This window comes from Empidonax traillii, unplaced genomic scaffold, assembly GCF_003031625.1.
Source record: "Empidonax traillii isolate 1590-97213 ecotype Southwest subspecies unplaced genomic scaffold, ASM303162v1 scaffold370:size553598, whole genome shotgun sequence".
Taxonomy (NCBI): domain Eukaryota; kingdom Metazoa; phylum Chordata; class Aves; order Passeriformes; family Tyrannidae; genus Empidonax; species Empidonax traillii.
In genome coordinates, this window is record NW_020955563.1 from 377,381 (window position 1) to 403,832 (window position 26,452).

The 26,452-nt window shown below is 40.4% G+C and overlaps 1 protein-coding gene across 1 annotated transcript in view; it reads right to left on the reverse strand.

Moving 5' to 3' along the window:
• The window catches only part of CLMN (calmin), a 68,164-nt gene that overhangs the window by 16,624 nt on the left and 25,088 nt on the right, over positions 1-26,452 (reverse strand). Inside the window, exons 2-3 of the mRNA XM_027892814.1 lie at positions 2,754-2,815; positions 96-191 (exon numbers count right to left, since the gene is read on the reverse strand). Of these exons, the coding sequence (XP_027748615.1) occupies positions 96-191; positions 2,754-2,815 (158 nt within the window). The remainder of the gene's footprint in view (positions 1-95; positions 192-2,753; positions 2,816-26,452) is intronic.

The window sequence follows — 26,452 nt, forward strand, 5'->3', positions numbered from 1 at the left end:
ACTAAATGCACCCTTATTCCTTGGATATCTATATATTGTTGCTCATAACGTACCAAGCTCCATCCCTATGGAGGTTTCTCCCTCTCTGTACATACCAACTTTTGTCCTGACAGGACTTCCAGGAGTGCCATCAAGATTTTTCCATCTTGTATATCAATAAACAAGTCTTTCACTTTCAAAGGAGGCTTGCACTGTGAAAAAAAGAAACCAAGTAGTTTTTAAAGCGTTACTGTTTGATAAGTCATCACGATTTCAAAGAGTCAGAAGGAGAATTTTACAAGACAGAGATACTAGAAGTAAATCATAGCCTGCAGGAAGAAAGAGCTGACTATTCTTCACAGCAGAGGCAATTTTGTCCTAGGAATGCTGGAGCTAAAATTGAGATACTGAACTCATGTAATTGAGATCAGACAAGGACTAATTCCATATTTCCCATAACAGAATCTAACCCTAAATACTCTGCTAAGAAATGACCACCCAAGGGTTGGGTGCTGATCCCTCAGACTACGACAAGTCTACCAGAAGCAAATACCACTTTATACAGAAATTAGCTTGTGATCCAGCCACAATGCCCTGTCTCCTCTGAAAGGTTTCTGGTGTGCTATTCTGCTTCCCTGTATTTTCTAAGTACTTTAAATAGCCACTTCTTGTATTGTGTCTCTTTCTTCTCAGCAAACTCCTCCAAAGGGAACCACGTCCTCACCTCACTGAGGTGTGGGATGATTTGTGTGCTGTGAGGCGCACAGCCAAATCAGCTCAGCCCTTAGGGGTAGTGTTAGCTGCAGCAATTACGCTCTCTTCAGGTGTCACTCACTCACGTGCCCCTAAAGACCCCAATCTTTTTATCTTTGGATGGGCAACACACTACTCTTTCATTAAGCACTATTCCTGGCAAACCCAGACCACACATTTTCATTCCTGGTCCCTAATCTAGCCAAGAGTACTAAACAATGCTCCATGAAAGAAAGCAAGATATCATTCATTTCAAAATTAAATAACCTATCTGAAAGCCTCAAACCCAAACCTTCTCTATTCCTTCAGTACTTAAAGCAAGAACAAACAGAACTCAGAAGTGCAGATTACTTCCAAGTATCCCATGACCAGCAGAGCCAGATCCTCTCAAAAGATGACCCAAGTGGGATGGTCTGCTCCAAAAGGAGACACACCACACCATAAGTTTCCTGAAGAAGTACAAGAAGACTTCCTTGCTGCCTCTGAAAGGAAGAAGCCACTCTGCAAGAAGCGCTTCCTTGAGGCAGAAGGCACAAGGCACTTTTCTCAGTGAGTGTCCTCAGGGAATCACCTGTAATTAGAGACAGCTTTGATGAAGCTCTAATTATTTACATGTGTATGTTTATTATGCCACTTCCAGGAAAAACAATACAGCAGAAGACTTTTGCCCTTTCTCCAGAAAGGCATTTTGCGCTGTTGAATCAGAGAGGAAAAAAATTTGTATGCACTCCAGAGAAAGCTGACCTGCCTGCAAAGGTTCTAAGTCTTCATATGCTTGGCACAGCAGAATTAACAGCACCCTACAGCCTTTTTCAGGATATAATTCCTTCTGTAAATCAAAGACCACCCTCTACAGTCACATATTTGACAACCCTTTCTAACAACTTCCAAAACTGCAGTTAGTTTAAAGCCCTAGAGCCTGATTCACAAAGGCATCACGTAACACTGTCTTCTTTCTGAGAGGCCTTTGGGAGCAATTGCTAGTCAAAACATTTCTAGCTAGCCGAATTCTGATTTTCCAGTGAGTTTTAAGAGGATCCCTTTATGCCTTCAGCAGCACTCACTGCAGAATAGTGGACTTAGGCATGATACCTTTCTTCTAAAATCCCTTTACTTTCCTGTGTCTGAAATGCAATCACTTCCCAAGAACTACAGGAGCTAAACTTACAGTTTGTGGCCCAAACTTAGACCCAGTCCATTCTTTTTGAAATTTAGCCACAGATACTAAAGCATTGTGAAGCTCAAACACCGGTCCAACTTGGGACTTGTCTAGATTGGGAGCTGGTCTTGTTTCTTGATCCTGCACTAAGCATTGCTACTGTCTCAGTAATATTAAGGGGTTTTTTTTCCTCTTTTCAACCACAACAGCAGGAAGAAGGTTCTCAGCATGACAGACCACTCAGGAGAGTTAGCACTTACCTGCTATAAATAAGAACAGTAAATTGAGTTTAATAGCCATATTATGTTGTGATTAAGAAACAACTAGAGCTTAAAGATATGAAGGGATGTCCAAAAATTAGTTCTCTGATGTAAGTGGATACGTGAAGATCCCATCATACCGCCCCTCACAACATGGCTGACAAGGAATTAATGTTTTCCATCTTCACATCTGGGATGAAGACGGGTTCTGAAGAACATCTGTCTTTGGCCATGATGCCTCAGATGTTCAAATTTCCAGATCAGGGAAGAACACAGACATCATCACCAGAGCAGCCTCAACCACATTTGATTTTATGTGGGAGCATTCTATGGGAAAATTCTAACCTCATGGTAACAGTCATTAGCATTAAAGACTTAAATGCACCTAAGATGAACTGAAGCTACCCAAGCATTGATTGTGCCTGAAAACAAATTTTAATTTAGTCAGAAACAGGCTTTAGCTTTCCATCACCCTCCTCCAGATGTGTCTGCAAGCACAAAAGTCAACTTTGTTTCCAAATTTTAACTCCTTTAAAAGGAGTTAACTGCAATCTGTCTGTGGCTATTCCTTGTATCCCAATATCACGACTGTCAAGTCTTACCTTTCCCAAATGCAGGTTTATCCATCTGGTAAAGGTCCTCTTCTGTACATTTTCCCGTTCAACTATAAATATCAGAAACAAAAAACAGCACTTCAGTTTTCAGGAAAGGGAAAACTGGTAGGAATTTTCAGAAACTGATACACAAAACAGAATTTGTGAGAGCCCTGTGAATAAAACAAATATATTCCAAACCAGCAGACATAAGTTTGAGCTACAGGGTTTTATTCAATTTCTTTGCCCAGACATGAGCTATACACTTGTAGATGCATTTTTAAAGACAGGAGGAAGGAATCTCTCTTAGGTTTGCCATCTTCAATGCTCAGCTTCTGAGAGGTGAACATTTATTTGCGTGCTGTGCACAGCTCTCCAGTGATGTCATACTCTGAGCAGGCAACTTGACCTTTCTGTGTGAATTTATAGGATTATTGCTCTGACACCCTCGTGCAAATTGGGCTGGCACAGATTCCAATATACTTACTTGCATGCACAAGGAAACAGGACCAACACAACAATTTTGTCTTCATTCTTATGAATGGAAAAGCCTCATCAAATCTCATCTTCCCAGTCTCCTAACCAGTACATTTAAAATCAAAATTCCAAGTCCCTAGATTAAAGAATCATTTTATTTATGTTGGAATAAGACGAGGAGTTCTTGTTTCTTGCCAGAAGTGCTGTATGCTAGGTGCTGTACAAACAGCTCTCAGGCCAGCTGAAGAGTTTTTAATCACATCTGCCATTTCCTGAATCCATTTCCATAGTGAACTACAGCAAAAGTGCAAGGGGAATCATATTACCGACCAGCTTTCATTTACCTTCTAATATAAAAAAGTAAACCGTATATTTAATATAAATGAAGTAGACTGTCAAAGTAATATTTCATTTTAAAGACAATTATTCTCAAGTGGTTCTCAAGTTTCACTTGAATTAAGGAAATCTGGCAATTTATGAACAAAACCCATTAAAACTAGTTATATGCTGTATTTCAATTTACTCATAGAGTATATCAAATACATTTTAAAACCATTTTGTGTTTCTTCAGCTCTACAAAAATAGCTAACCCATCTACTGGGAAATCACATTCTGTAAAAGTCTGGTTTGTTTTTATTGGTCAGACTGATTACAGGCCAAGCAGTAGCTTCCGTAAATCAAATTTTAATATTGTTCTTTTTGATCATTTTAACTGAAGGGTCAGCAGCCTCTAACCATATGTATAATTGTTTTCCTTATTTTGATGCATTGGAATAGAGCTTTCAGCATGAAGCACATCTGTCACTTTTAAGTCCTCTTATTCCATAAAACCTGATTTTATATAAGATTTGTTTAAAAAAAGTCATTCCCCCTTAAGTGCTTTAGAAAACATGGAAAATGCCAAACTAATTATTGCTGTTGGCTTTTCTTTTAAAATGTCTTAGAAGAATGTGCACAGATTTGAAACAGCTCTCTACAAATGAAACTGTAAATTATATTAGGATTCCAGAGTATCTGTAAAACACCCACAGCATTTACCACCTACAAATCCCAAAGTACAACAAACTGAGAGATGTGTCACATATTTCTTGGGCTACCTTTCCTTCACCACCTTGACCCCAGAACTGGCTTTCCATGCACTCCCACAGCCAAGGCTGAACAGAAGTGCTACGTGTCACCCAGGGTGTAACTTCCACAATCGATCTGCTAAAATTAACCTTTGAGGATGGGCGGAGGTTAATGTTTAGCCAGAACTTCTTCCAGATATACTCCTTTCTGTTCAAATACAGGTGTTGGTGCAGAGGGGAAGGCAGAATAGACACAACAGCTAGCAGTAGTCAATGGGGACACCTCTTAAACTTGTCCGAAATGCTCAGGAATGCTTGGATGGGCATCAGTGCCAGGCTTTGGGAAGGAAAGGAGACCTTATCAAATGGGGCTGGATATACAGACTTCCAGTGTCAACCAAAACCAAAGTGGAAACACAGAGGGTACACAGAAGCAAATATGTTTTCTGGTATCATCAGAGCCTTGGTTTCTTGTCCTGTTTTTCGCCAGTCACTTTGACAACCTTCATTTTCACAGTAAATAAGGATGCAAAAGAGAGCTGTGTTTATTTACAGACCATCCATGAAACTGAGCATACATTAGCTCCTAATTTGGCTGAAGAAATTCTGCCCTGATGCAAATTAGGAGTTGCACATATGCCNAAAAAAAAAAAAAAAAAAAAAAAAAAAAAGGGAAGTACTTTTATACATGGACAGATTTCTGAGATGAATCACAGAACATTTCTATAGCAAACAGCCTCTTTCCAGGAAGAGCAACGATTCCAGAATGGGCACTATTTGATTCTGTAATAGTCTAAAGCAAGAGTAACTGGACCGGAAGAGGAGAAGGGAGGAAATGTGTTTATAAAATCCCTAAGGTAGACAAACCTCTAATGCAGTCCATATGCTCAATGGCAGAGTTAATGGGAAAAGTTCAGCACAGGTATTTACTGATGTGTGCCTTTAACTACTATTCTTCTCCAGCTTTGTGGACCTCCCAGTTTTAGTACAGCCCCTCTTCTCCATAACATTTTCATTTAAGATGATTATAGAGACTCTATAAACTTTATACAGTTTCTATAAATTAAATAGAATATTTTTTTCTCCTTCACACCTACTATGATATAAAAGTGAAGAAAATCATTCAAGTCTAAAGTTTCTATGCTTATGTATATAGTTCACTGAAACTGCACTGTGTTTACTGGGCAGCTAGAGAGCAATAACACCATTATAAAATAATTACACCCACATATAGCTGGCCTGCACACAAATACCATGCTGGAAAAGAAGAATTCTTGCTGTGAGAGTTGGATTGAAAGATCTAATCCTGGAAGGTAATAAAAGTTAGGAATCGCCATCTTCATTCAGCTCATACCTTGCCATAACAGAAAAATTACACAGAGAAACTTTGACCACCACACACAGAAGCTGGGTCTTACATAGTCTTCCAATAAGCTCAACTGTAACTTGTTTTCACAGGAGGGTTGAAGACATTGCAGAGGCACAGTATTAATATCAAAGTGCATGTGTAAGACACTGACAGCCATTAGCTGCAATAATTTAGAGGAGAAATAACCCCTAGAGAAAGAAAAGGTGTGCTGTTAGGATGATGAACCTATTCCATAACCCACACAGTTCTTTGCCCCCCAACTGTGTCCAAGAGGACAGGAATTTGGCAGAATTTGGCTCAGCCCCAGTATCTGCACCTTAGTAAGCCTGCAAATAAATATTCACAAAGATACACTGCTTTGTCAAGTCTTATGGCAAAGGCAACTAATTTGTCAAAGACTAAAAGTAAGCTATTTCAAAAACCACTTGGGCAGAATTCAAGGTTAAGCTGCTAATGCTCAAGGGAGTTCAGCTGCTTTCCTGTGTGGCACTGTTTTCTTCCCCATCAGTCTAGAAATTCCTCAGGCATTTACTAATGCCATTTTTTTCCTCTCTCGAATCTCGTCAAAGGTCATTACTGTTGCGTCACCTACAGGAAGCCAATCCCTAGCAGCCTCTACATTCAACAGCAAATTTGAGATAGCAAATATTGATTTGCTTCTAAATACTATTTATTCTGTTGTTGTAGAACCAGTTATGAATAATCCTCTGAGGCACACCACGGTGGGGCTGGGCAGATCAAGGAACTATGAAACGTGGAAGTTGATTTGAGTGGAACACTTGTCAGTGTGTAATTACATAGCTTCAGAAAACTGCTTGATTTGCATGTATGGATATTACTCCCAAAGCAAAGCATAAGGACACTTAAATTTGCTTCCAAACCTATTAGCATTTCATCTAGGATATCATCATCAGATGACGTTAAAGCCTTCACAACAGGCCAAGCTGGCTTTTAGATCCACTTGCAACTTACCTTCTGGACATCTTGCTAAGTACCAGTTTTATAATATGCACAAAAGCCAGCTTCCTTGTTTCTACCACAATTTACAACCTCTATTGATACAAGCTATACCTGTTATTAACAAGAAGCAAGTTTTCAAGATGGTAAATGATGGTGTTGGCCGCCTAACTGTGACAGAGGATGCTTTAACTGCCCTTGGCTTGAGAAGCCCATATTCACTTCATAAGTAACCAGTGGCCACCACAGAACCAGCTCATAACATGCATGGCTCTGGAGACATCCCAGCATTTGCCAAAGTCTTTGATCTGAAGAAAATGGCACTTCTTATTACACAACAAAAATATATGGGGAAATGTATGATAATTAAATACTACAGCCTAACTCCAAAGTGGAATGTGGTTCAGACACCCTAAGTCTTGGGAAATGCAAATTCCTCTCCTTCTGCCTTCCTCACCCCCAAATCCTCATTCACACAGTAAGCAATCAATCAGTTTCTAGTGAATATACACTAAACAATCTACTTTTGAACTATGGGACAATAAATAAAACACGAACTGGATTTTAAATTTGACTTCATAGTGTTCCTGCACTGTGACTCAGCCTAGATATTTCTGATTACTAGGCAACATACTATCAAATCTGAATACTCTCTTCTCTGCAAACAATGCCCATGAAGGAAGCCAGATTGACATCTTAGAAAATTGGTTTTACCTCAGATTGCTTATTTGCGATGCTAAGAGATGCAAGTAATTGCTTGCAGGCAAATAAAGGCCATGCCATTAGTTACAGTAAGTGGTCAGGCACTAGATACAGGATGTTGATGCCAGATACCAGATACTGCATCTGACAACTGTTAAGGAAGCACAGACCCTTGTCCAGGAGTCCTTCTACTGTTCAAACATGACACGTGGGACAAAGTTCAAATGCAAACAACAAAGACAGGGCACATGCAAACAACACATCTGACACGGGAAGGCTGATTAAAGGTGTGCTGTAACAAAAATAAAAGGGGGGTGAGCAAGGGAGACTGGGTGGGGGGTAGCAACTGACAGCAAAATAACTGGAGAGTAGAAGATTAAATGTGTAAATTAGGGCAGGGAAAAGCGCAATTACATTTTCCACTTTTGTTTCATCTCAACACAGAGTTACATTAAACACATTGAATGCTCAGAGACTTAGTCTATATTATATGAGATGAAAAAATATCTCACAACGTAAGAGAATATATAGGAAAACACATTCCTCTCATGTATATGGTGCAGCTCAGCTACACTGCCCTCTGAGTACTCAGTATTGCATGTAAAAATCTCCATATTTGTAGGAGTGTGAATTTTAAAGGCATAATCAAAGAATAAGGAATAATTTTATCCAAATTGCCCACAAAACTCATTTTACAAGCTTCTGAATTCCTGTGAATTTTATATTTTCCTTGTGCTTAAGAAACCCCCAAACAGCTCAGAAGATTAATATAAATTTTCTGTTTGATCTATACAAGGGTTGAAGACTTTGTTGTGTACCATATGCCAATTTGATGTAATTTGGAGCACATGAAATATTAAATCTTAAAAACTCTGGTTTAAAGGAAACATTAACTATGCTATATAACATGAGTCTGCTCTCAAGTTACCTCCTATGAAACAGGGCCTCTAAGCCTTCCAGATGAAGTTGTTAAGTTAATTGTTTGTTGAAACTGACCCATTTATTAGGGTCCTTATTAAATTTCTATGGCAGGTGTTGAAAGCTTGAGGCTTTTTCATTCCATAGAAGTTGCAGAGTCTGAGTCTTACTGGTTCAAAATTCTTTAAAACTCAGGTTGGTCCTGCAGAACACAAACATCATAAGATCCCAGGCGTTACATTTTCATTAGCTCAGCTAAATAGGTTTCTTTTGGAGTTCAATGTCTGGTTATAGCAAAATATTTATTGCTGCAATTGGTATATTGGGATTACATGCACCAGATGAATATTACAGGATGAATATGAGATTTCTAAAAAACTCTTAGTGCTTCAATCCTCACAATGTCTGAGACAGATGTTCCTCTTACCAAAGCATTAGAAAGATGAATTTACTTGTAAATTCTACTAGGCTCTGGAAGAGAAATCCTACATAAAATATTACTATTAGAGCTGATCAAAATAGCTTCCAATGAGAGGGATTTATATTTCCCCCTTGAAAACTAATTTGGTAGTGGCAGATGGTAAAGATTCCCCTCCATGTACCCTTCAATCACAAAGCAAACATCTTTGTTCTCATGACTCTTTATACACATGGAAAATGTTATTGAGTAGATTAAAAAAATTTCTCATTTACATACCAGGAATGTTATGAAACAAAAATATGACAAGGTTAAAAAAGAGAAACACAGTTCCTTTCTGAACACTCTGAATGAAACAAACATCAGTGTTTACTGGGAAGATTGCTGGACTCAAATAAAGTATTAATTAGGTTAAATTCAACGGTTTTGGAATTGATCTAACAAGTGACCTAGGTATTGATCCAGTAAGAGTTTTTCAGGCTGTGCAGAGCACCTCTTCTGGTTTATTAGACACTGTTCAAGGGTCATCATATCTCCTTCTGCACAAGAAAAGAAACAGAATTTGCCGTTACCAGCAGTGGCCATTAGGAGAAATGCAACAACAACCAACATCTTGGTTCAAGAGTTGCTCTTTGCCCAGAGTTCATGGTATTCCATTGCTGTTTGCTGCACTAGTCCGGTTTCTCCAAATGGTTCACCTCCTGAGACTGCTGGAGTTTCTTGGAGGTATTGAGGTCCACAGCTCTGCAGCAGGCAAAATGTCCAACCCTTGTCATTGCTGGAATGCTGAACTCTGCTTCAAAGCACAATGCTTAACTTCCGTTTCAACCTCCTGCACCTTTCCTCCCTGAGTACAGCAGGTCTGACTCTCTTCACTTGCACAAAAATAAAATCAGGAGTGCCCTTTTGAACCTAACAAAATTATAGTGGCTACACTCAGCCAGGTACCAGTTAGCCCCATCTTCATATCAGTCAGAGAAATGGCTCTTGAATTGTGTTCACACTGACATGGTTTTACTAGCATTAGCACAGCCCTTTCCCTCCCACACAGAGAAAAATGCCCCATACCCATACCAATATCTGCATCAGTATCTATACAGCATGTCTAATATGTGATCTCCACCCTCATCCTTTGGCATCTAGAAAGAAAAATACAACATCTTCCAGAAAGCATCCTACATCAACCAAGTAAGAGCTTGTCACCGAATCGAGTCCATTTCATCTCCATTGCTCTGCATTTACCTTTAATTGTTGTGGCAAACCTAGAAAGCCTAAACTGTGAAATTTTTCAAGTTTTTTGACTTCCAGAAAGGAAAAAAAACCACCTTTTTGTTGAGACATCAAAATCTGAAATGCACTAAGGTATTCTGCTATGCATCATATTTGACAACAGTGCTAAAGCCTGAATAATTTGAGATGAGCAAAGAAGCCAAACAAAACCCACACTATGTGTCAGGGTTATTTGGTTATTTCTTGACATTCAGAGTCAGATGAGAACTAGAATGTGTCCAGAGTCCCACTGTTTCCTATATTTGTCAGTTAATGTTAATAAGTTGGTGCTGAACTGTACTTTTATGCATTTAAACCATTGTAACTGAATTTGTGAGCAGAATGAAGAAAAAAGGTGCAAGAGGCTTTAACACAAATTTTTAACTCTCACTATTAGTAAACAGGACCTGTAAAGCACCACAGGATGGGACAGAAGAGCTGAGAAGACAACTGCCAGAGGTGTATAATCCTCTTTGCAATTTGCCTTTACCTGTGGCAGACTTAGAAGACAGAAGTTTCTCCTTCTAAAATCAGGTATTGAAAGTCAACCACAAATGTGTCACAGAATTACCTTGCAGGAGCCCTGAAATCACAAAGAATAGCTTTTTGGAGTGCCTGTGTCTTCTGGATTTCTCTTTTTTACTTCTCCCACTGTCCCCAAACAACTCGAGATTACCCAGCCAGTACATCATCCAGTACTCACTGCAGGGACCACCAAAACCTACTGGTGTGCTCAAGAAAGGGAGAGGCCTTGGGTGGGTTTTCCTAGTGAGAAATATGAAGAATCCAGAATCACACTCTCTTCTGCCTCTCTCCCACTTACCCATCCCTTTAATGTCTCTTATCAAAGCCAATAAGCAGCACAGAAGAAATAGAGTAAGGAGCATGGTAATCAGGTGAATATTAGAAACATGTGGAAATACATACAACTCTGAGAGCAAAAGATTGGAGAGATTTACGGAGATTAATATTAAATAGAGAAAAATCCAGTGGCTTTGGAGGAATAAGCAGATGCTTTGTTCATTGTGGGCCAGACATGTGATCTGAAGTAGAGGGTACGAGACTGTTCTTGGAGGGACGGAGAGGAAAACAAAACCAAAAACACAACATATGAGATGGGAGCTACACTGATAAGGTGCTGTATTGCAGAGCAAGGCAACCACCATTTAAAAATGGATGAAGGCAGAGTGTAAGCTGCCAAAGTTAGGTTAAAATGGATAAAAAGCTGAACTACAGCAAGAGGTCCTTTTGAGATGCATTTTATAAAATCCAGGAACCCAGCAGTGACCAGTATACATCCCTGGGAAGTTGCCATTTGTGTGAAATGACCTGTTGGAAGGCATTCTAGGAGGCTTCAAGGGAGTCGTACCTCCTTTTCTAAGAAAGGGAACCTGCCACAGGAGTTGTGGGCAGACCAAGGATGGCAAAGACCCTAGCTGACCCTAACTCTGTCTTGCCTCTAGCCCAAACAGAGGCTCCATGCCCAGCACAGCAGAAAGCCTGGTCCCCTCTGCACACTGGTGAGCACTGCTTTGTAAGCACAGGGAACTGTGAGCTGGAAGTACTGGGCATTATTCTGGGTGATACTATCCAGCTGCCAAAAGTTAGCAGATGAATTATTTTTCTGAAGTCAGTAGCAGTCTTTCTTTTGCTCCAGAAGGCTTTAAAAACAGGTTATAATGTGTGAAGATCATTCGGAAATAGTATTGGCACAGCTTACCAATTAAAACTAGAACGTGTCAGACAAAAATCTTGGGACTGGGCTTGGAGTAAGGCCTGTGGTAACACTCATGATCCCAGTTCTTCCTGAGTCTCCCAGAATGTGGCAGTGCAGCCCTCAAGTGACTGATGCTCTTGATGGAGCTCCACATTTTTAGCTGCACGCCTGAAGGCAGGATTAACAGATCTGCCAGGATGAAAACCCAAGGAAAAAAATGTGTATATGTGCTCTCTTGTTCTGAGGATCCAACAGTAAAATAGCACCATTTTATGGTATTAAACCAATGTCATGAAAAACCACAGCACAGTGAGCTATAGACATTTCACACATCTTCAACACTTACACTGATATGCCTCCTCACATTTGTTCACCTGTAGCCTCCAGGACAAAAGCCAACTCTCTACTTTTCTCTTTTTTTTGTAACTCTTTTCCAAATTTCAAATGAGAACACGGAAGGGACCATGAAAATTCACCCTTTGTCCTTCACGGCCAACATGGAAAATCCACTCATAAGGAAAGGCAGACATAAAAAACTTTCGATTTAAGTGCCAAGCAAATATTTGTGTTATTTACAGACATTTCCAGAAACAAAATTACTCATAGCAAGAAAATCTGCTTTCAAGCGAAAACCCTGTTATTACATAAGTATACTCTGTGTTTGCACTGCACCTTTAACCCAATTAGCTCTGTGATTCTTCTTATCAGACTTTCCTATCCCTGGGGACAAGACAGCATTGTCTCCTGTTACAAAGGAGAAAATGGGAGCACCAAGAACTTCAGGGACCATTTATCATGCAAGCAACAAGCCCTTCCTTTGATACACTCCATGGTGATCATTTGGCATCACATCTTTCCAAAAGGCAAGTTTAAATTAAAAAAAAACCCAACCTTGTGGAAAGAACATTATTTTGTTGCTTTGAACTGTGCTCAACATGCGTAACGATCCATCCTGAGATGGGTTTAAGAGAGATACTTCAAAACGGGACATAAGCCATTTGTTTGCTATATTGGCTTGTACTAGGAAGAAGTTAATCTGACATTCCAGAGAAAGGTGGACCTTCCAATATGTATCATAGTGCCTAGTACAAGCACTTTGGCAAAAGAGGGAAGGTCAGTACAAAGGAGGGTGTCAAATAGCTCTTTGGCGGCAGAGCTGGCCTAGTGTGTTAAGCAGCCCTTGACCCAAGAGCACTTACATATCTAAACGCTATCATATTAGCTCACTAATGCTCCCCTTGCATCTCCCACCCCACGCCCTAACAACAGGATTCTGGTCAATGCATGTTCCTCACATTTTTTATCCATTTGCCACATCAAATCATGAATGTTGTGCAATGGGAATAATGCAGAGCATGAGGGCTGACAGCATTCCTGTTGCCGTAGGAGTCAGAAGAGCTCTAATCAGTCAGCTCCTGTTCTGCCTCTCTTTCCTCTCTCTGACAGGCATACCTGCCAATTTCAGCCCAGAGGACTGCTGATATATGCTGGATATGGTTAACAGGTGATATATCCACCTTCTTTAGGCTTCCAGGTACCTTCAGAACTGGAATGTACATGCTCTCCAACAGAAAAAAATCACTATTCAGCCTCCATTTTTCTTAATCAATAGGATGTGAGATGGATGGATGAGCAACAGAAGAGGACAGTGAGGACACCACTGCTGTCAGGACTACACACTCCAGTTCCTTATGGCAACTGAGCTGGATAATCCAGTAAAATAGAAAATGACACCAAAAGCACCAGGAAGGCTGTGCTGCACACAGTCTGCAAGTCCTTATCCACATTACTGAGATCAGGTGAGCTCGTACAAGCATGGACATTGCATACAGGGCTACAGGGAATGACCAGACGTTTTCCTCACTTGGGCCATGTCTGTGCTCAGACCAAGAGACTTCAAAGCTGTTTTAGCACTGTTTGTATATAACTTCTATAAGATTCTTTTATTGAAAGCCCAGGTACCTCACATAGCTGTACTGGAGCCAGGTCAGAGCCATTCTGCCTTCACACAGCACTTTCAGCTGAGAAGCCTTCACAGGTGGTCAAGGCCCTGTGCAGCAATCAGTGCCTTGCCTTGCTCACGTCATCTGGCAACTGCTTAGTTTTGAGAGCCTGGTCTTAAGCTGAGAAGCTTAACTCTTGTGAGGAGTTTCTGCTCTTTATGGCTGTATGAACTGACCCAAGGCAAACGAAACATGACTCATGGATTTCGAGAGCCAGAGTCCACATATCTCCAATGTGTGTCATTTTGGGATCACGGAAAGACATTATTAAGTATTCCAAGGACTCTGGCAGGCTTGAAGTGTGCCTAGCAATGAGCTTCGTCAAAGCACTTGCAGCAAAGTCAGACCAGAGAATTGAGTAATCATGACTAAAACATGCTCATACAGTCAGTTCCCCTCAGGATTAGAAACAAAATGAAAGGTTCTTAGAGAAAAAAAATCAAGAACACAACTACCTGATTGCAGCCTCTTGCATGGCAACAGGGAAACAGCAAGTCTTTAAGCAGAAGATGCTACTTTGAAACTGAGGTATCATTAAAAAAAATAAAAGGACTCTTGATGCCAAACAGCATGTAGACTCTGCTACAACATATTGCTAGGAATGTCACGGATACCAGAGTATGAGCTCTATTAAAAAAATCCTACGTAAAGTACGCAAGGAGAAGGCTCAAAGTCCTAAATATCTGCAGGAATTCCTTTAAGACCTTGGGCAAATTTCTGCGATCTCTGTGCTTCTCATCTGTAACAGTGGAATCATTCACACTTTGAAGGCATCAGTTGAACCCACAAACACTGACTGCAAAGTCAGACCCCAATGTTTAGAAAATATGGAATTCATAGGACGATTTTTGTGATGCATCTGTCCAACAATATCACAATTGCTGATCAATAACATTTACACAACTGAGGAAGGAATGGCAATAGGACTTGATACAACAGTGTACCTCTCATGCTAATTTTGTTTGCACATGTATGAAGTTTGACCCCAGTGCAGTAAAGTTGTAAAGACAGCAACACCTTTTGCCTACTAACCCTGTGGTACTGGAAGCAACAGGGAAGAAAAAGTTACAACTCAACTTCATCAGCAGACCATTCTTCCCTTGCTCACCAACACAACATTCATAAGCAAGTCACTTGAAAAGTCAGGACAGGAATTTTGTTTTAGTGTAACTTCATTTGGAAGAAGAAAGTGAAACTTTTCATGATTATCTTTTAGTTTATTTTTCCATTAATAATTATGACTGCAATTTAGTTGCAAGAATGGCTTTGAAAATATACCTTCTCCATTTCAATTTATTTCTACAGCTGCAGAATTACATTGTTTAACTTTTCTTTCTTAAGTGGATTTCCTTTAGCTTTGGCTCCTATTTAATAAAGTGACTAGTTTACTGAAAACAGCCTCTGCAATTTCAGTGGATTAGTGCAGTAAAGCCTAACTTGATTGAAAAATAACTTTGCTCCATGTTGCTTTACTGCCAGTCAGCTCACACAGACTACAGCTGTGTCTGGCCAACAGACCAGTTATTTCACGTTTTGTTTGTTTTCAAATGGTCAGCAACGGCAACACCAATAACATGCACCCTCTTCATTTTCATGTTCTGTGGTGTGTGCAGAGTAGGTGGGAATCATCTAAGTGGAGACATGTCAGTAGAGGGTTTTGCTGCTCTGCTGAAGATCAGCAGTTGATAAAAGCAAAGAGAGCAAGTATGGACCAAAGACAGCAACATAATTACTTGCAATTCTATGCCAGATGAAACACGTGGGTGGCAATTAAGTACAAAAAGCTTGTCAGAAATCCCTAAGCACATAATTTAATCAGGATTTGATGCTATGACACCACAACATGCTGCACACCTCTCTAAGGTCTGCAAAGCCTTCATCCCTCACTTATCCTATCCTGCATCACTCTGGGCACAGCTGTGCTCCCCAGAGACTCTTCCACAGAGACAGCACCCACAGCTCAAGATAGGCATCAGGATTTAGCTTTTATTTGTCTGCTAAAACAAACATATTTAATCCATACATCACTTTATTATGGTGTAAATAATAGTTGCTCTGTTCTTTCAACAGTGAAAAGGTTTAATTTTAGAGCTGGTTTTTTTGTAGGATGGTTACACTAAACCCTACACATGTAAACAAACAAAGACTCTTTGACATTAGGAGATGAGAAGCAAGGACCATGGGCCTTTCAAACTCCCCAAACAAACCTTATCTGCCCTCTCCTACCTTGGCCAGAAAATTAAAAATTAAAAACTGTTGACTTTTACAAATACCAGTATTGGCTCATATATCTCTGCTGGAAAAAAAATTAACCAACTGATTTACTTCCATGTCCACTGAACATAGGATTTCAAAGCTTAATCATATTAATCCTTCCCCTTATATGCTTTCAGACCACTCTCTCCATTAAAAAAAAATTTAAAAGACACAGTCAGGTATAGAAGAGCAATTATATGGCAAAGGACATATTTTTGTCACAAACAACATGCAGGCAAAGTACAGACTTTGAGTTTCTGAGTAAGCAAATTTAAATTTACAGAATAATGACAAAAAGTACATAGACAAGTTCATAATATTTGCAATTTCAACTGAAATCTCCTTGGTATAAAGAACATAAACTTTGCTCACTAAGTGAGAGACAACAGAACTGGACCGTTAAGGAAGATGTGAAGGGGTTAGGAGATGAAACCACCTGGTTTCAGGAGGAATTGCCAGTCAAAGGAAAAGCTTTCTGCTGGTATAACCTCACCCATTTCCTCTGGATTTCTAGAAACTTAGTAAATTGATCCATGCAATCAGAAGAAGTTATCACTATACTGATTTTACAAAAATTTACAGTTGACTGATTTGTCTGATGTCACACAAGAAGCCAAGTGACATCTTGAGCCTTGCTCTTTAAGTCACACTTTCCATGGTATGCAAGGATATGCTTAGAAAGCATTGTTTGATTTGAGTTGCTATGAAAACGATGGATCTTTAAACTGCAGCTTGTGTGGGCCCTTTTCTTAATGAAATCCACCGAGATACTGGACTCCACAGCTAAAATAGGTTTTGCCATACAGGTTTGAAGCGAATGAATCTGGAGCAGAATGTACTTGCTATAAAAAGTAAGGGAAAAAAAACTCTTCAAACTTACATTTGTCCCAAGAGTCACATAAAATTTCATGTCTCAGGGTTGTCTTCCAGAGAAAGGAATGTTTCCCTGGAAACATGTTTCTAAATACAGTTTCTCTACTCATATCTTGCACTAACAGTTTGTTCTTCAAGTACAGAGATGGTCTAATCAACGCTGAGTTGGTATCTCTAAAACTTGCCTGCTCTAGTCAAATCCCACAATTTCTCAGGATCCCCCTATTTTTAATAACTAGCAACATAACAAAAACATAACCTGTGGTCCAAGTTACTTCCAAAATGGATGCAAGTCCTCATCTCATCCTTTATCAGTAGCCCTAATGCATCTTTAATCTCTGGCATAAAAAACAGATGCCCTACTGCTAAATACTCTTCACATCTGAGAGCTGGTGCTCAGTCAGGTACCGCAGGCATTCCAAGAAAGGGACCGTATCCTGACTTCATACCATGCCTGGCACACCAGAGCACCAATAACATATAAAAGGATTCAGAGCTGTCCCAGTTAAGCTATGACTAATTATACATTTCTGAGGAGATCCTGGTAACCAGCAGAGGAAATCTGTGAAGTCACCATGGTGTGTGGTTTCAGATGGGTTCCGTTCTTTATCCAGGCACTAATGTAAGCATTAGTGTTCGTTTGCTTATGGACAAAGCATAAGTGCTGGTGAATACTTCATTTTTAGAGCACAAGAAGGAGCTGTGTATTTCCAGCATCCCTTCTGATTACCCTGAACTTCTTGCCAATATCCACCTACAACTAGGAGGCAGCGCTGGTCCTGGCAGTGATCTAACAAGATCTCCAAGTTTGCAGTGGGTTTGGCAGAGTGTAATTGCTGTCTTGTATCTCTGCCTAGGAAAAGCCAGCTCTGAAAAAAGTGGATGGGTGATACCAGCCTTTACCCTATCATCTTTATGCTTTACCAGAACAGAAGTGCTGGAAGACAACATGCTTATCTCTTATGATGTTAAGGAACATCAAATGAAAACATCAGGGTTGCAGGTTTAAAAATAAAAGTAAGGGGACTGCCTCTTGACACACAACATAGTTGCGCTGTGGAAGTCCTCACAGTCTGAGGATTCAACACATTTAGTGAGAGCTGAAGGGGAGACACAGTCACAGAAGGGAAATTCACCTGGGCTTATTCACCAACAAACTCCCTTCTGGCTCTAGAAGTTCCTGGTTTGCAAATGGTTGCAAGGATAGACAAGGAAATTGTGAAAACTTCTTGCTCTGTTCTTATACTAAGTAGGTACCTCCCTTTGGCCACTGTCAGACAGAGACACTTGGCTGAGCAGACCTTTGGTGTGACTACACGGCCCCCAGTACATTCTCCTATCAGGTATTGCAGGGGACACGTCTCAGCTGTGGGACAAGTCAGAGAGAACCTGAGCTGGAAGGCAGTCTGACATATTCCTAGGCTGAAGCAAAAGGCTTTTGGACAAAAGGCCCCGGGAGATAGAAGAGAAGTGAGAAACCTTTGTTGTTTTATGCTCGTATAGTGATAGGAGGGCAAGAGGTTTGGGTTTGGTTTTCTTTTCCACTATTGCCCACTCTGTCCAATCTACAGTAGGACTTCTGCCACTGCAAGTAAGTACATGATTGTTATCATACTCGACATCAATTGATAGTCTTCTTTAAGTGATCTTGGATGGTCTCACCCTTAGATGAACTGAAACAAAAAAAAAAAAGCAGGGAGAGGGAAGGATCTGAATAAGACAGTCCTTTTTGGCTACCTGCTTCAAGGGCCTTTCACTCACTTTTACTGTTAAAAAGTAACACGCCTTGTTAAAGTCGACTGCTTAAAAAAATTACTTTATTAATTTCAAATGTACTACCCTATTTATAAAACAGTTGGCCTTGTTAAACCAGCTGTCTGTTAATAAAAACTTTGCACTGAAAACTTTGCACAGTGTATGTCTTACAGGGTGTAGCTATCACAGAGCCCACGGGTGGGAGAGAACTATCGGCATCCAAAGTTGGACACACACAGAAAAACCCCTACAGTAAGCACAAGAACCAAAGTAAATAAATAGGTCTCCTGTCACACCCTGAAGGTTGCCACCACCCAGCGCTTGCCAAGGAAAGCACATTCCAGATACAGGGCCCTTCCTGACTGCCACAATTACTCCCAGAAACAGGTCTAATCCATCAGACTCCGGATCTCTATGGGAAATCAAAAGCCAGAAATAAAGTCAGGAAAGTGATAAAAAAATTATTCTCAGACAGGTCACCACAGAGAATATTTTTAGACCAGAAACAGTCTGCTCAATGCGGGCTAGAAGCAAAGAGCAGTAACTTTCTCTTACCCTCATAGCGAGCACTATTTCATTGATGCCAGCATCCTCTGGAGATTTATTTCTCTATCCCCTTGTAGATCTGTTTAGCTTAGCCTGACCCCTAATTGCATCCCAGAGATCAGAAAATGCCACTTCTGCCTGCTTTGCCTTGGGCAGTCCCTGCTTTCCCTTGGGCTGACTAGGCTGTATGAAAATGTCTCTTCTTTCCCTCCCTTCATCAGCAGAGCTTTTTGTAGTGAAGTGTAGGTTTGCTGAGCAGCTAAGGATATGGAAAATCCTGCTACTGAAGATTTTCCTAACAATGTAAATGCTTGACAGACAAGGTCACCATTGTATTTAGGTGCTTTAAAAAGCAAACATTACAATATCAACAGAGTGTTTTTAAAGAAACCTACAGCTTCCAGAAGTGCCAGCATCTACTTTCCAATGCCTTTGACCCATAAGAGCATCCTGGGACTTCTAGAATAAGCTCTGGGCAGAGAAGTTATCAGTCAAAGATAAGAAGAAAGAATTTCAAGCAAAGAATTTGACTCTGAAAAATTCTGCACATGTGGTGCTATATGAGAATGCTGTTTCAACTCAAAGCATCTCTCTGCTGCCTCTGTTCTTTTCTGAGGGGAGAAAAAAAAGTATTTCTTAACTGGTATTTTTTGAGGAATTGCACCTGGAGCAAGAGAGTGCCACAGTTATCAAAAAGGACTCTGTGTTCTTACTGAGGAAGCAGTTCAGTCCCCAAGCGCTGCAACTACCCATCTCATGACCTACACATAAGGTGCATATCCAAGCACTTTTCCCACAAAGGCACCTGTGCTGCACTCCCAAGGACACATCCCCTTCAGCCTATCTGCCACCACTTGCAGTTTCTGGGAAGGAACTTCTCACACCGGAGACCTTAAACCTCAGATGATCTGCATTGGTCTTGAGACACTTATCAGCAGTTTCTTACGGCTTGGAGACTTTGTATTCACTTCAGACACTGAGGTGAGAAGGAAGAATTGTTTTGCACTGAGGAATGCTGTCAGCAATCCACATATTTTGGAGAACACATTTCTTTAACAAGTTTATAGTTTCTCAAGTTATAACATGGATCAATGAGATGTTGATGGCCAGTATGGCACACCTGAATTTTTGCCTTCAGTTTGGAAGCAAACCTCTCACTTTTCCTTCAAATGCCCTTACAGTTCTTGCTTCAAATTGTACGAAAACATTCCTGAAAAAAAGCTATTGTTGTTGTCAGTACTGAAAAGGTTCATGAGTGTTACCAGGTGTTTCAGCTAGCTCTGCAAACCACTACGCTCATTCCTGGCAAATGCTCATCCCAGTGAAACTCTCTGCTCTAAATGGGAGTTGGTGGTATGAGTAGTATCAGGCATATCAGTCACTGGAAATGGATAACTTTTGTCCTCTGTTGCTTTTAGACAGTAGAAGTTTCTTCCTCGTTATGAAGTTACAGACCTAACGAGGCCTAATTTAAACCCACATGTCCCCTGGGTGCCCGTTCACAAATGCCCTTGTGCTCCACATCGCTACTGTCAGTGTCCCAAATCACCGTCCCAGATTTGAGCCCTCCTGCCAATTCTTCTCAAAATTGCAGAGGCACTCACTGCTAACCCAGTTCTGTCAAAACGATCCCCATTTGCTAAATTACCTGTGCAGCCACAGCGGCCACGCCATGGCAGGAGGTCCCAGGGATGCAGCAGCAATGCCTTGGCCAGAGCACCGTCCTGCCCAGAGCTGGGCACCCCTGACCCTGCAGGCAACCAGAGCTGCTCTGCAGGACTTCTGCCAGCCTGGGACATATGGGGAACTGCCCTCCCTCCCTCCTTTGCCCCAACCTACAGTGAGGAGTTTTACTTGATAATTTGCGTGCCACTGTCTAACATACGCACACTGGATAAGATGCTACATTTTCTGTCTTTGATAATCTCTTCGAGCTCCTTTAATTGCAGCCTGGAAGCTTTTTCCAGACTAGTGGCTGGCATTATTTTATCCTTTCCCTGAAGAGTTCAGCTGCCTTTGCTATTTACAGGCATTTCTCTAGGGCTGAATCTCAATTTTTGCTGGGATATGGAGTTGCATGTTCCACAGATTATCGCACCATCCATCCCCCTTCTGCGTCTTGAGTCAAGTCAGAAAAGAAAAAATAATGTGCATACTTCTCTCACCCTCAAAAGTACACTCTATCCCATTAAAAATTGATGCAACATGTACTTTAAACAGCAGGAATAAATACTGCAGATTCACCATCTCATTATCTGCTCCACCATTTTACCACTAGACCATAATATTCAGTGAGGCATTTTAATGTTTTTTTTTTCCTACAGTCTTCTCTGCACTCAGGCTCTGTTCTTTTTTCCACATGCAAGCAAGCATTTTTTGCCAAGAGGTCCCTTTTTCCAGGTAGTTTCTGCTGGATGTACAGTCCTTCTAGTTATTGTTACTTTGTTTTCTATTTTTTATTTGCTAAACTGAAGATTTGACTCTATTACATATATATCAAGTACCAGAAAATATAATGTTTCAGAAAAGATCAGAAAAGGGTGGTTTCAGAAAGACCTGGGCTAATCCCAAGACCAGCTTGTGCAAGGATAACTTATGCCTCACTAAGTGCACACAGACTCTTGTTGGGGCTCTCCAAATTCCTCCCCTCTTTAACCCGAGTTTCTTCCTCAAAGTTGAATGCAAATTGCTCCATCTTGCTTTTAAGCAGTTCTCGTGGTTTCTCACAGGCATGCTGCTTCTCTGGCTCTTTCTCCAGGTTTGATAATTTGACTTTCAATAGGAATGTACCTTTACCCCATTGTGTCAGAATCCAAGGGCAAAGAAAAAATGTAGGTGCAAATGACATGCACTTTATACTTTTTTTTCTGCACACATATGAAAAGCAGATAGAAAAGCAAGCACAGCAGACCAATATCATAAATAATTCAGGGACATGAAAGGGTCCTCTACAGAACCATCATTATGTTTTAAACTGCTTTCAGTTTAAATGTTTTCAACAATTAGGAAACAGCTATGCAGGCCACTTCCTTTAAAAAGCGTCACTCTCATTGGTAAGTACAGTATTCCTCAGCTGACTTAATGCTGTTTTTTAATATTTCCAAAAGGACCACTGACTCCTGTTGCATAATTTGGGTAGGACTCCTTAGTAAGATTAATCAGCAGCTCAGAGCTTGTGGGAAGTGGGAAGTGTGATGCATCAAAAAGAACCACACAACTGCAGTGTGATGGAAAGTAACACTTTCCGTGCCAAAAAGATATTGGGTGAAAGAAGACAAAAAAAGGAAGGATTTATGCATATTATTAAGTATACAACAGTCTCTAGATTTTACTTTTGCACTGGTATCAGCATCTCAGAAATTTTTCTTGCTCCAGTGATGACTATCCAATTCAAGTCACTGAAGCCTTAAGTTTCTGTAAGTTTTGGTTAAAGTTGCACTGTGCTGCTGATTCCTTTTTTAAAATGCAAAGTGTACTGAGTTTTACTGACTCATAATCCATTAAAAGATCTGTTGTTTTTTTAAGTAGTTTATTCTCTCTATCCAACAGAAGAAACTTCTTTATTACAAAATCCAAAATCTAATCCTGCTACTTGCAAAATATCCTTGAACTGTGAATAGGATATAAGCCCTGCAGCCACACTTACAGAGAGACACCTTTGACTCCTCTTTCTGGTATAGTAGCAGGAAGAGAATGAGGCAAGGAGGTGCCACAGGAAGGCTGGTGGTGTTCATGGGAAAGGACAGACATCCTGGTGCACCTGTGGAGTCCAAAGCATTATTTGAAGATTTCAGGTCATCTACATGTTATGAGCCCAAGCAATATACCTGTTGTTTAACAAATGATTGAAATTACTCACTGGATATTTCTTTACTAAGTTGCAAATGGTTTTGGTTGTTTGGGTTTTTTTTAACAGGATTACTTCCATCATCTTTTATTCCTTTGCCAGTTTAGTTTTTAGGCTGCACTCTGAAAGTATTTGCTTAATGCTTTCAAAAAAATGCACTCCTACCCTTACAAAAATGTCATTTTTTAAACATTTATTGATGTTTCAAGACACATGACAAGAAATGCAATTAAAGACTGTGATTTTCTCCATATGCATTCAATTTCACTACTCCCCACAGTAATTTGGGTCCCAAATGTCGATTATATAATTTTTCCAGAAAGTCATTTAAAAAGATACTCTTAACAATGGGTAGAAGCTGTTTTCCCTATCCAAGAGTTTGCCTCCTAAAACCTTTGCAAAGCAAAGTCAATTTTTAATTCATTTTCATTATCTTCAGAGATAAACATAGCAACTTAATAGCATAAGCAGCAAAGAACAACACTGTAGTTCAACAGTACAGTAAATCCATCCTAAAGCTTTTGGAACCAATTTTTTTTTTTTTTAACCTACATCCTACAAAATGCCAAACTAATACAACTTAACCTAGCAGCTTATTATGTAAAAAAAGCTGGAAGTTAACTTTGCATCACCACGTTTCAGATCACATCAGATATTATCTGGTCTCCTGCAGCCAGCAGGTAAACATTGAGCTGTCGAACTTCATGGCACATTCTGGTGACTGCAGCAGAGAAATAAATGTGAGTCCACGTGTGATCTCGATTACCTCTGAGTTGCTCTATCATACAGTAATAACATATAATCATTTTTAACATCTATAGGCTAGGTAATGTTAAAATAACTCCTGGCTTTAATGAGCTGGGGCATTAGGAAACACTTCCCCCCTGGGTTAGGTTGCCACCCATTAGCCTGCACATCATGTCGTGGCATCCACTAAAAGGAGGGAAAAATTTAATGACAGGTATTTCAGCCAGTTGCAATCCAACACAGGAAAGCCTCAGACTTCCTTTTACAACCACTGAGGGCACCTGAATGCCCAGCAAGAAGAGTTCATCCTGCCTGCCTCACTTTTCCCCCAGTTCCTTGACCATGAGAGTCTGGAAGCAAACTAAAGCCCTTATACCTGTACATTTTTGCCCAGGAAGGTGATGGATTCACCGTTCCTGGTGGTTTATAAGATGAGACTGGATGTGACACTTAGTGCCATGGTAATGAGAAACAGTCTTTAAAGGGGAAAAAGTTTTATATACTACTTTTAATGTGAATAACATACTTGAATAGGTTTATAACTCAGTCTTGGAAACATAGGTTACAAACAGCACAGTAAACTACCTCACTAACTCTGAAACATTCATGTAGATGGATTCAAATCTTCACCCTGGGAAGCAATCAAAAGCAGAAACACACAAACACAGAAATATCTGCCTACAGCAGGCTTCATCAGCCACCTAACATGTACCTCATGACACAGCTGCAACTCTGCAATACCCACCAGGTAGAAGAGACCCAACAGAAGGACGATTCGCTTTCTTTTTTGTCCCTTAATGCTACATGACTAAACCCGACGTGTAGTACATCTGTCTCTCCCCAGCTTTGTCACCGAGTCACAGTTTAACACACCTGATGAGGGCACACAGACAGCTCTTGCGCAAAGATTTGCCTAATGTTCTCCATCAGTTCACAGACAGACTGGCCTGCACAAAGTGGGAGATAGGGAAGAGCTGTCTAAATCCTTCTGTGATTCTATGGGAAACCAGATGCAGGATTTGATGCCAGATAAAGGTAACATGGTGGACAAAAGGGTTTATTTTAACTTGGTCACTTGATCCAATTCACTGCACAGTCACACAAACACTTGTGCCAGTATGAGCCAAGGGGGAAAAGGGTGTGTTATAGCTCTGCCTGTCTTGGCAGCAGCACTGGTTTATTTCTATTTAAACTGTATGTTAAAGTATGTCTTAATAGCCTTTGAGCCATTTTATTTAGTCTCTTGAGTCACACATACATCACACAGATTTTTGCTGCTGTCCAGACTGGAGACACTTCATAAACAAAGCATGAGTCCTCACACAAGAGGGAAAATTATGGTATGTCTAACCAAATACTCAGTGATCCGATGACTGCATACAATGGTTGTATTTTTAGAAATAGTTATAGTTTGGTAGTTAAAGCAGAAGATTGCTGAGATATGCTACCAACATGAGAGAAGCAAAAAAATGAATCTGTCTCCATGCCCCAGTCTCACCACCATTCATAAGCACTTCATAAGGTCTCAGAATGAGAGCTAACATTTTCATAGCATGTCTATGAAAAATTAACTGGCAAAACCTTAAGATTCTTGAGATTCTTAAAAGCATTTAAAAGTATAACATAGAGCTATGATAAAACCCAGGTATGTTTAATGTATGTTAGCAGGAGGCTGTCCATTCTCTCCTATGTATTTGCAGGGCCTGCACTACAGGAGAAGTCCTTATCTTAGGAGTTCATTCATTTTTTCTCTACCTCATCCTTACCTTCACCTATCCAGTGATAAGTCACAGAAAAAAATGATATGTACTTGATTTAGAACATTTAAATTACACATTTAGTTATGTCAATCCTACTCCAAATGATAAAATGGAGGAATTTGTTTTGCACAAGTGGCTGAAGACATAAGGATCAAGAACCACCCTTTCTCCTTGCCTGTTTTGCATTTATCATTCCTACCTCTGTGTTTTGCTGGTGCTGATTTCCCCATTCAGTCTTTGATCTTGGCTGTAATCTTGGCATGCAGTTATCTCTTCCTCTTCCCTTCACTGTTCATTCTTTCCGTCTCACAGCAGATAATGTGGCACAGCTCTACAGAGGTAGTTCCCTTCCTTACCAGTCAACAAGTTAGAAAACCAGAACAATCATAAACCATTTCTGATGCTGCTCTGTGATAGCTCTGGTTACAGGAGCATTACACATACCCAGTCACTCCAGCTATAGCATTTCAGGCCAGCACAAAATGAACATCATGTCCCTCAGGCATCTCTGAGTTATGCTGCCCAAAGGCAGTAGCTGATGCACCATCTCAGGAGGCCTGATAGCAGCATTCAGTCCTCGCTCATGCATTAAATATTAGAATCACAAGGGGCTGCTACCTTTTAAATCCAGCTCACTATAAAAGGATTCTCTCTGTTGGTTATTTCATAGCTGAAGGAATGAATAATTAAAAGGCAATAGGTATTCTGCGTAAGAACTAAATCTTTAGTAAGGAGCAGAACAACATTTAATAGATCCAGATTTTCATATATAAGAAAGAGCTTAGACAGGTCAGAGCTCCCTTGGACATATGCAGAGCAGGCTGGCAGTGGAGGTCTGACATGCAGAGCACACACACACCAATCCAGAGACACTCTTGCTCTCAGCTGGGGAATGTGTTCATGGCACAGGCACGTCCCTGCCTTCCACAGGGCTTGCACAAATGTCCTGTTTTCCCCATGGTCGTGGCACGTTACAGGCAGATGAAGATTCCCTCTTTTTCAATTTAATTTACAAGCTGCTCCAGGA